At 36.0% G+C, this 12,039-nt stretch overlaps 1 protein-coding gene and 1 long non-coding RNA gene across 2 annotated transcripts; both read right to left on the bottom strand.

Moving 5' to 3' along the window:
• Positions 1 to 5,689: 5,689 nt before the first annotated feature.
• Positions 5,690 to 8,591, bottom strand: LOC149167729 (uncharacterized). Its single transcript, XM_089430575.1, has 2 exons — positions 8,103 to 8,591; positions 5,690 to 6,170 (listed from the first exon to the last, which is right to left on the bottom strand). Exons 1-2 carry the CDS (start codon positions 8,589 to 8,591, stop codon positions 6,078 to 6,080), a joined length of 582 nt encoding a protein of 193 aa, XP_089286701.1. The 3' UTR covers positions 5,690 to 6,077.
• Positions 8,592 to 8,622: 31 nt separating this feature from the next.
• On the bottom strand, positions 8,623 to 11,650 carry LOC149167730 (uncharacterized). The gene is made up of 3 exons (XR_016260576.1): positions 11,493 to 11,650; positions 8,948 to 8,996; positions 8,623 to 8,774 (listed from the first exon to the last, which is right to left on the bottom strand). It is a non-coding gene; the product is annotated as an uncharacterized LOC149167730 (long non-coding RNA).
• Between the last annotated feature and the right edge of the window lie 389 nt (positions 11,651 to 12,039).

Raw genomic sequence — 12,039 nt, forward strand, 5'->3', positions numbered from 1 at the left:
TAGTTGTGAGGCCCTTATGACGAGTTGGGGAGTCAAGTAGAGTTCGGAGGAAATAAATAAATAAATATGTTTTACCCCATTCCTCTAACAATATGATGGGTTGGGTGATGTTACACATCCACTATTACAACATTTTCGTCTCAATCCACGGTTACCTATGTTTGTGCTTCTCAATTGTTTTTCTTGATCCACCAAGTGGTGGTGTTGTGTTGGGTGGGAGAAACTTCTCTTTGGATACACACTTTCAATCTTTGAAAAGCAAAACTAAATGGCTTTCTACCCCTTCAATTGTTACAGTGTCTATTGTTACAACATCCATTGTTACACCATCCTTTGTAATGGTTGTTGTTTCACTGGTTTCAAAATTAGAAGTTGTTATAGCATCACATTTGACAGTAGTTTCAAAATTTTCAATAATAATGGGTGTTATAGTATCAACAACTACAACATTTTCAACATATTTAATATTGACATGTTGTTATGATATTTGTTCTTACAACATTTTTTGTTACAACATCTGCTTCTCAATTTGTTGTTACCTATGTTTGTGCTTCTCAATCCATTGTTACTTATGTTTGTGCTTCTCAATATGCTTTCTTCATTCCCCAAGTGTTGGTGTAGTGTTGGGTGGCAGAAACACCTCTTTGGCTACCACTTTTAAGCTTTGAAAATCATGATTAAATGACTTATTATCACAACATCTATTGTTATAGCATCTGTTATGGCATATGTTGTTACAACATCCATTTTTACAACATCTGCTTCTCAATCTGTTGTTCCCTATATTTGTGCTTCTTAATTTGTGTTCTTGATCCCCTAAGTACTAGTGTGGTGTTGGGTGGTAGAAACACCTCTTTGGCTACCCAATTTCAAGCTTTGACAAGAAATATAAAATGGATTTATATCCCCTCAATTGTTACAACATATGTTGTTACATCCATTGTTACAACATTCGCTCTAATGGTCACTATTTCAGCAGTTTCAATAGTAGCAATTGTTATAACATTAGATTTTACTGCAGTTTCAACATTTTTACAAGTTTTTCAGTAGATTTAACATTGACATGTTGTTATGTCATATGTTGTTACAACATCTACTATTACAACATCCACTGTTACAACATCTTCTTCTAAATCCACTATTACCTATGCTTGTGCTTCTCAATTTGTTTTCTTGATCCCTCAAGTGTTGGTGTAGTGTTTGTTGGTAGAAATACCTCTTTGGCTGCCCACTTTCAATCTCTAAGAAGCAAGATGAAATGGCTTTCTATTACAACATTATTATTGCAATATCAGTTGTTACAACATCTTGGTTGTAACTTATGTGAAATTTTATTATCGTATGTGCACTTTGATATGATGTAATATGGGTCTTGTTTCATTTCATATGTTGTAGTATTAGATATATAATAGAGAAATTAAATATTGCATGAAATAAATAATAACTTTTCATTGTAATTTTTTTCTTTTTAGCAGAACACGGATCTTCCAAAAGATTTGAATAATCTTCATCACATAGATCCAGATCATGTTGGCTCTGTTGTTGAGATGGCAGATGATGCTCATGATGACATAGATACATATGAAAATCAGGCCAATGTCGATATAAAAGATGATGATAATTAATATTATGATCACAATGGTGATCATAATCATGAGGTAGTTGTTGGTAGCATATAGTGACATTCATGATCATATAGACTACATCATGGATCATTTCTGATATGTTTTTATGATGTCGATTTGCATGGTTACTATCATATGTATCATTTTCATGGCCTCTTGTACCATATTATTGAGTTGTATCTTTTTTACATGTATTAGTGTGACTTATATCATTTGGCCATGACGTATCATATTGACTTGTGTCATTTTGTCTTACATAATTCATCATTTTTATTTATATCATTTGTACATGATGTATCATTTGACTTATGTGGACTATTAGACATGCATCATTTTCACATGTTTCTTTTTTAAAAGAACCTTTATATTTCTATCAATCAAACTGGAATTTGGTCAATGCCATTACATTCAAAAGCATCACAATTTCCAGAGTCCTCCAAAATTTCTCTGGCCAATATATTTGGGTATGCAGTGATGTTTATTTCCAGATTTACTACATCATTCTTCTTGTAATTTCTCCAAAATACCCCATGAATACTTACATACATACATAACATAATCTACCTAGTTATTACTATACTATCTAGTTCCCTCCACATTGTTTTGGCTAAGTTCCTCTATAGAAACCTTGTCTGCTTCCTCCTGCTGGAATGGTTCCACTGCTCCTTGCTTCCCCTGCTCCTACTCAAACTCTTGTTGATCAGGAAACACTGGAGGGACAGTCACCGCCTCACCAATCACCATATATTGTTCATCATTGTCATCGAGGTCAAATATTTATTTTAACACTAAAACAACTGCATTCTCCACATTGACCTCAGATTTCTCCACCTTGTAATCAAGATTTTCTATCTTGGATATAATTACCTCCACCGTCGCTTGCACAATTTCAACATCCTTTTTCAGACCTTCCAACTGAACCATTACTAGGGTGAATGAGAGTGACCCTCAGAAATTATTTGCCCACCTGTTCTGGAGATCATTTCCTTGATTTCTCGCTTGAACACCCAGTCAATCTCATCTGGGGAGCCACCAACGCCATTGCCTAATGAGCAGGTCATGATCTCTTCCACTCGAAAGGAATGTATGGAGAGCCATTCTGCATGATTTTTTCATAACCATCCTCTTATAGCCAGACTTGAACTCCAAAATGATGGTGGGGGGAGTCCCTTTGAGTTTATTGTTGTTTGCATTAATAGGTGTGAATTCATTGCTTCTTGGTTTAGACCATAAACACACACAGTGGAATTGAGACGTTCTTTCTCAACTACAAAAATATCAAATCCTTTGTCGAAGACATCCCACCTAGCCACATTCTTAGCATTAATCCTTGCATTTAATCATTTGTTGGATGAATGATCCATCATTCTATTGGAGTGATCACCGATGAGATTTTGTACCATGAAATGACTACCAAATTTATGCAACCTTAGTCAGTCAGATTATCCTCCTTAATTACCCTTAAGCATCTCGATATCCTCGAGTTATGAGAAATCATGGTATGTAACATATAGTTGTTATGTTGCCTTCCTCCCTCAACTCGCCTTGAACCAAATTGACACCTTTGTTGGCTTGAACATCTGCCAAAGTGTTGTTCTCTCTCTTGATATGATAGAACTCAAAAATTTCAAATATATCCTTGATTAACTGGATTCTTTGTAGAGTTGGTCTTGTATTTGGGTCCTTGCAATGATTCAATTTGATACATTTTTGAATTGTAATGAGAGAGTCTCCAAAGACATATATGATGATGATCTTGTCAGTATTGACTCGTCAATTTTTATATGTTGAAAGTGGTTGATGATTTGGATGCATATTTACTACGTATGATGGTTTTAATTTAATGCTCATGATGGATGTTGTCAACTTCATTTAACTTATATATATTTGATTCACTTGTTTTAATTATAGATGATGATCATGTTACAATAATTATCATGTTATTTTATATATACTGGATGTTGTAGATTCTATTTTGATAGACATTTAATAATATTAATGATGTTAATTTGTATGGATGTCTATTTCCCTAACAATTCTTTATAAATTTTATCCTATAAAATATTTCAAATGCATTCATTTGATGTATAAGCATATAACTTATTTAAGAGACATGAAATATTTAACTAATTAAATTGAAATAAGACACTAATTTAACTGTATGCAAAACAATAATAATTTTTTGGAAGAAAATAAAGAAGCAACAATGGAAGCCAAATTGGAAGAAAAATTGGAAGTCACACTAGAAGAAAAAATGGAAGCCAAATCATAAACCAAACTGGATGCATATCTTGGCGCTAAACCTAGCACTACACCTGTTGATAAACTTGATGTTTAATCTGTCGCTAAACTTGGCACTATTTCTTACAATTGGAAGAAAAAAAAAAGAAACAATGGAAACCAAAATGAAAGCCACACTAGAAGCAAAACTTGATGCAAAATTAGAAGCCACACTGGAAGCAAAACTAGAAGCCACACTAGAAGCAAAATTGGAAGTAAAATTGGAAGAAAAATTGGAAGCCGCACTAGAAGAAAAACTGGACGTAAAATTGGAAGCCATGCTAGAAGCAAAAATGGAAGAAAAATTGGAAGCCACACTTGAAGAAAAATTGGAAGCCACACTGGAAGCAAAACTGGAAGAAAAATTGGAAGCCAGACTAGAATAAAACCCAGAAGCAAAATTGGAAGAGACATTAGAAGTAAAAATGGGAAGCAAAATTGGAAGCCACACTAGAAGCAAAAATGGAAGCAAAACGTGAAGCAAAATTGGACGTTAAACTAGAGGCCAAACTGGGAGATAAATTGGAGGCAAGTCCTCGTACTATTTCTGACACTAAAATGGTGCTATTCTAGGTGTTATTTATAGTGTTATTCCTAGTAATACTTTCGACATTATTTCTAGCACAAATTCTAGTGCAACTCCTGGAAAATTGTGGGGCATTATTTCAGGCGCTATTTCGGGCATTATTTATGACGTTATTTTTCCAGTGCTATTTCTGCTGTTGTTTTTGGAGAAATTTATGACGCAAAATATGGTGCTAATATAAACATACATGGTCATGCCCATTTTTACGTCGGGAAAAGTGCCCAATTCATGAACTAAAAAACACTAAATTCTAGAGAAATTTTAGGCACTATTTCCCTATTTTGTTGTAGTGGTAATATTTCAATCAATAACCTATAAATGTAAATATGTGTTTACTAGGTTGATCTATGTTTACTAGATTTACTAGGTCAACCATAATGTCAACAATGGTCCACAATTGTCAACTAGTAAACCATATTCAATTATGGTTAACTATGGTGAACTATGGTTGCCATGGTTGACTGCTATCAACCATGATCAAACATAAACAAGCATGATGAAATATAGTCAATCATAATCTATCGTAATCAACTATAGTTATATGTGGACAACTATGGTCATCCACAGTCAACTATATGTTGACATACTAAACCATCCTCAACCATAACTTGAACATATTTAACCATAGCCAACCATGGCCTACTAATCCTCCCCATAGCATAACCACATTAATAAATTGGTTGAAATACACACTTCATTTCTACCTTCCATACTTTTATAAATAACATTAAAAGATGGAAAATAAGGTCTATCTATATATTTTCACTTTATTAATATAATTGTGCTAATTCTAGTTTATTTTATCATTATTGTAAATAATAGATTATTGATAATTTTTATTGAAAAAATAGAAAATATTTTATTTGGATTTATAAAAAGGTAAGAATTAGAACAATAATGTATCAGGACCGTTTTGCTTTATTTTTTATATTCAATACATAAAAATCTAAATAACAGTTTTCTATAAATTAATATATATATATATATATAATAATTTTACTGCCAATGATTGATTGTTGGTTTTTTTTTTGAAAAATAAAAAATGTTTTATTTCTCCCTCGAGAAGGCTTATAGCTAGCATGTTATTTCATTTCACTTCAATATTATTCTTATTATTACGGTGATAGGGAATTGTTTTAATAATATCACTTACATTGACACTCTTTTATCTCAAATGTTAAATAATAAATCCTGACATTAATAAATCTAGAAGTTGATCTTCTATTTTCCATTGATTCAGTGCCTCACACACCCAATGGCTACTCATAACAAAACAAAGTGGGAATAAAAAGGTTTGTGCTCATTTGAGAGATGAGGAACTTATAGAAACAAGGAAGGCTACATGGCAGCTAGTCCTTGCCTTGGGGATTTTGTTAGAAAATTTACAAAGCGTCTCAAGTTCATAGTGCTTGTTGTTAAATGCAGTTGGCGAACTACATACACATAGGCTTGATTACGGTTTTGACTTTGAGGTTGAGGATATTGCTGGTTACTATGCCCTTGCTACTACTGAGGCTTTTGAAGATGATGTTGACTAGAAAAACTCTGATTTGTTGAAGAAACCATCTAATTAAAGTAGGCAGTGTTCACGCCATTGATTGAAGAGGTTGTCTGACCATTATTCTGGCTGGCCTGAAGTGGAAGCTCTTGCATAAGCATCTGCTACGCTCTTGACTAGTCTGTAAACCCAAGCATACACAAAAACAATTGTGAATTATCACAAGTCTACCTACAATATTAAACTTCAACCTACAGAAATGGAAGGCAAGTTCTAGAGATATCAAAGAGAGCAGCACTTACAGATTCCACTTTAACTTTAAAGGTATTATCTGCTTAAGTTACAGCTAAATGGTAACAACATTGTGCCCATCAGAAATTGTAGTTATGTAGTGGGAACTGATTTAAGGAACACTAAGCAAAAGGATAAAGCATCATAGATGGAATGCTTTCATTCCTAGGCAAAAAAAATCCCTGCAAACTGTTGATTACCATGACTATCCAAGAAAATATCATCACTCTTTTTATTGTACATTACTCAGATTTTTCATCAGGAAGCAGCAATACGTGTCAGACATCACAGAATATAAAGGAAGCCTACAGAAAAGTTTCTAACCCTTTATAACATCAAAGTTTCAAACGGAATTCCTTCCTAGTGTCTCAACTTACATTTGTCTAAATTTCCTCTCTATTTATCTTTCCATGGCTTCAAGTTCAGAACTGCAATAATCATTATTTTGTTTCTTCTGGGCAATACAGAAAGATTACCACATAACAGCTGAGCAAGGAACTCAAGTACCCATTCTCCATTAAAATTACAGTAGCATTATCCTCCAGCATGCTCATGATGGTAGACAATACGTTACAGGGCTGAGAAAACATTATAAAGATTTTTTTAGATATCATTTTTGGGATTCAACTGCGTTAAGTAAGTCATTCAAACGTATGACCATTTCCATGAGAGGTAGTCGTAACTGACTAATTTCTCATGATTTTTGAATAGTTCACTTAGCACTCATTGCATCGGGTGATGCTCACAGGGGTGAAGAAGTGGGATTGAAACTAGTGAAACATGGAGAACGAATCACATAGCATCAATCATCACTTCCGGGGCTTGCACCCGGTAACCAGGACTTCCCAGGAGGTCACCCATCCCAGAACTCCTCTGGCTCAAGCGCGCTTAACTGTGGAGTTTTTCCCCACAATCAAGCCCACTTAGCTTGCTAGCTTGCTACCCCATTTGCAAAACCTTAGCAAGTATTGTGCCTCATGAACCATTCAAGTAGAGATCCCTTGACTCTTTTTGAATTTAAGTATGGGGGATTTACGCAGTGCATTATATTAGATATCATTTTTGGGATTCAACTGCGTTAAGTAAGTCATTCAAACGTATGACCATTTCCATGAGAGGTAGTCGTAACTGACTAATTTCTCATGATTTTTGAATAGTTCACTTAGCACTCATTGCATCGGGTGATGCTCACAGGGGTGAAGAAGTGGGATTGAAACTAGTGAAACGTGGAGAACGAATCACATAGCATCAATCATCACTTCCGGGGCTTGCACCCGGTAACCAGGACTTCCCAGGAGGTCACCCATCCCAGAACTCCTCTGGCTCAAGCATGCTTAACTGTGGAGTTTTTCCCCACAATCAAGCCCACTTAGCTTGCTACCCCATTTGCAAAACCTTAGCAAGTATTGTGCCTCATGAACCATTCAAGTAGAGATCCCTTGACTCTTTTTGAATTTAAGTATGGGGGATTTATGCAGTGCATTATATTAGATATCATTTTTGGGATTCAACTGCGTTAAGTAAGTCATTCAAACGTATGACCATTTCCATGAGAGGTAGTCGTAACTGACTAATTTCTCATGATTTTTGAATAGTTCACTTAGCACTCATTGCATCGGGTGATGCTCACAGGGGTGAAGAAGTGGGATTGAAACTAGTGAAACGTGGAGAACGAATCACATAGCATCAATCATCACTTCCGGGGCTTGCACCTGGTAACCAGGACTTCCCAGGAGGTCACCCATCCCAGAACTCCTCTGGCTCAAGCGCGCTTAACTGTGGAGTTTTGTCAAGGAAAGACTGGTGAAATATAGGAGGTTACCTGCAACATCTGCACATCTCTTGACCTCCGAATCATACTTCCTGGAACATGCATGGTTCCAGAAGGAGCTGGACCACTGATAGGCAACCCAAGACCATTAGAAGAAAGCATGTTACTAATTCCTGAAGAAACCATCCCAGGAATTCCTGCTGATCCTAATCCTGGAAATCCTGGCCTTGGCAATGCCATTCCTCTGCCAAGTCCACACATCATTCCAGTGCCATTTCCTGCAGTTGGCACTGCACAATCATTTGAATTAGGTAAGCCAATAATTGGAAAACCAGCAGAAACAGTGACAGCAGATGCTTGTAGGCTTCTTCCTGCCACCAGTCGATTATAATGCTGCAACCGTTGTTGTTGCTCATCAATGGAGACAGAGAGGGACCTTCCTGAAGAAAATCTTTGCACATCCCTGCCACAAAACAAAGCAAAAATAAGTGTGCATCCAGAATGTATGAAAGTAATTAAATCTAGCCATATTAGGCACATAATGATACATTACCTTCCAGTGGCTCCAATGTTCAGAGCTACCAATGAAGCTACCAAACTAGAGCCCAATTGCACACTGTTCGTCCCCTGCAACAGAGTAAGTCCAGTTGACATTGGCTGTATCCCTGAAGATGCTCCTAGAATGTTGGCCATTGCCAGGCCACTAGCATGTGGAGAATGTAACTGATAAGGATAGAGGCAACGTTACAAAACCACAGCAGGGTTAGCCTAGCGCCAATAACTTGAACAACTCTAAACCGAACCATAAATTCATCTTTCTTTCAGCTCTGCTTCAAACTGGAGCAATCTATTCTGAATTGGAGACAAGAATGATGTAAGATATTTAATAATCATACTTCTTTTGGAGTCCTGGATTCCCTTGTCAGCGTCCAAAGACACGTTCAACTACCAAAAAATAAAGACAAGGAAATTTAGTAATCAAGTTTTTGAATATCATATATGATTGGTAGACTTTTAAACTAGTTTTAAAAAATATGTATATTATTCACATCCAATTGTGTCTTGAGACAAATTCCACAAACATGAAAAAATAAAACAGCTACCAAACCAAAAGCTAAGCAGGACTCACAAACAGAATTATAAAACACATTGAATTTCTCAACAACAATATAAAATAAACAATAGGACCAGTTGGGATCCCTGCTATTTAGATGAGGATAATTTACCAACATTGATTTACACAGCAGATCTTAGAATGACGACAATTTAAAATAAAACTGTTTCTCAACATCCTCACAACTTTCTGAGAATAAACCATGATAGCTTGACGTTTTATGGTTCAAACAACATTTACAAAGCATATATACAGAGATAACAAACATTGCTAGAATGGTTTGAGATTCGAATCCAGAAACCAGAAGTTCTTTTTCAGGAGATAAATGCCAGTAATTTTGGTTCGCCAACTGTATCTGGGATGATATGTGTATATAAGGAACATCCATCTGGTAAAGGCTGACACTTTGTGGTGTTTACCTATGGCCCACTCCACATTCTAAATAAATATAAGCCAGAAAACATGCGTGTTTACATTACTATTTCTCTTTCAAATAGTATTTTTGGTTTCTGCTCCATTTATGCTCTCCTTGCAGAGACCACGAAAGAGACCTATTTGTGATCCAGAAAACAGGTATGCTTACATAATTACTACTATTTCAGCTAGTGTTTTGGATTTCGGCTCCATTGATATTCTCCTAACACAGCCTGAAAGGAGCCATTTGTGGTTATGGATAGCTGATAACTCCCCACCTGCTATTAGTTGGCTTTTAGGATCTGGTTTGAATATAATCAACTGGGAAGCTGTTAAATATGAGGTTCTTTCCTCTCATTGATGGCAGGCAAAAAATTCCTCGAATGCCCTTTGCTAATCTCTTCATATTGTAGACATAAAGTGGAAGCAAAAGCACACGATCCATGCCAAGCACTACACTTGGTCCAACAAGTAAAACAAAGTTTAAGGCCGAGACACAGACCATTCCTTGTCTTGGCCTTAACCCCAGATCTATCCCTCCTTGAAACATGATAATATCCAAGGAATGATGATCTCCCTGTAAAATTCTACAAGGGTTTCTGAGACAGTCCAACAAGTAAAACAAAATGGCCTTTTCATTCCCAATTGATTTTACTCAGTGAAACACATTCATTGTTAAGCTTACTGTTTCCCACCTCAAGCCATTGGAGTGCAGGAAAATTACTTAGCAAATGTGTAACTTACTTCCCTATTCTATTGGCTGTGTTGAGTGGAATTTGTGGTGGGAATGTGCATAGCATCCTACTAACCAAGTTTAAGGCTGAGACATAGACCATTCCTTATCATGGCCTTAACCCTAGATTTATCCCTCCTTGAAACATGATAATATCCAAGGAATGATGGGCTCCCTGTAAAATTCTATAAGGGTTTCTGAGACACCATTGGGAAACCTTTTAAATGTGCGCTTGGAAGCTCTTCATCTAGAACCACTTGCAGAGCAAACTAATGCAGGCATCATCAACATAAACCACAACTCAGCCAATAGGAACTCAATTAATGATCCCAGGCTAATCATTCTACTTTACGTGGCTTACAAGACTCCTGCAGAAGTACTAACCACAAAAAATTAAGCTTGAAAACCATCTAGTGGGTTGGAGAAATTCATCAAGAAGATCTGCTCCTCAAGATTGATTTTGATAAAGTCCTACACAGATTAGAATGGTATATTACTTCAAATATGATGACATGGATTGGTATCCTAAGGTCAAAAAATTAATGAGGTACAACATTGAGAACATAATCAATCAAGTTATCTTGCAATGGTCCATCAGGAAGGGTTTTCTTTGTCCAATAAAACATTTCATCATAGCTAATGCTCTAGGTTAGCTAGAGTCAAGTGCAAATCGAAGGAATGATCTTTATCAGGTGCCCACAAGATGTTTTAAAATCCACTTTGTAGATGACTCTGTGCTCTCTCTAGAATCAGCCCAATCTTTGGATATGATGATGTGTTGGATTTGGCCCAAGTTCGAGAAAGCAGTGAGCATTATGTTCAACAAAGCATATGTTAAGTTTCAAGCTGGGAATCTAGCATTAAGAAACAAGTTACAACTAAATCATAATTAACAATTACATCTGAATCAGGTGATTTTTTATTCAAACATGGATGGCATAACAATGTTGACAATGTGAAAATGGAAGAACTTCTACAAGCTGGTGTTGAGACAACGCCGAGTCAACCCAACGCCAAATTGATTAGGTTCTGATGGATGTGCAGCAATCACAAGTAGATAGACATTGCCACTGCACATATAAATCAACACAAATCCATGGTATAATTTTGCTCTAAAATGGAAATGCCATTGAACTTTTGAAGTTTTCGATTGTGCTATGAGATAGCTAAAGCTGCTAACCTGCTCAAGCCCGGCTGTATATATATGGAAGGTGCAATACGGTAATGTGGCCTCAAGCTTTCTTAATCAAATACTCCAACAACACCATCGATGAAGCTAACATAGATTAGAAGGCCATCACATGAGTATGTTGCATTTGAAATTGATGCAGACAGTGAATCATGGGGCGTCCACTGCAATGCAGACATGTACAACAATCATGCGTCATTTTAACAGCTTTTTAGATTCCCTGGCAATCTTGCCGTTAAAAGATGATACATAAACCAATCTTGCTAGCCAGAGATAAAAAGTAAGAAACAAGGAAAATACTTGTCTAATTTGTACTGTATAAGATTGTGAGCAGTAATCATTTTTCTGAAATTGCATCATATTCCAACAAATTCCTTCAGAGATTCAACCCACTATATTCAAAACTATGAATTGGGTTCTTTCAAATTCACTACAGAATGCTTTAATTGACATAAAACTAATACTCACGAGTGGAGAAATGAGATGAAATTTCATGAAAATTGGCTAAAATTCAATGGAACGGGCAAACGCAAATTGA

The sequence above is a fragment of the Pinus tabuliformis genome, chromosome 5_1 (genome assembly GCF_031772625.1).
Source record: "Pinus tabuliformis cultivar Carrire ecotype Pingquan chromosome 5_1, CPIR1, whole genome shotgun sequence".
Lineage (NCBI taxonomy): Eukaryota > Viridiplantae > Streptophyta > Pinopsida > Pinales > Pinaceae > Pinus > Pinus tabuliformis.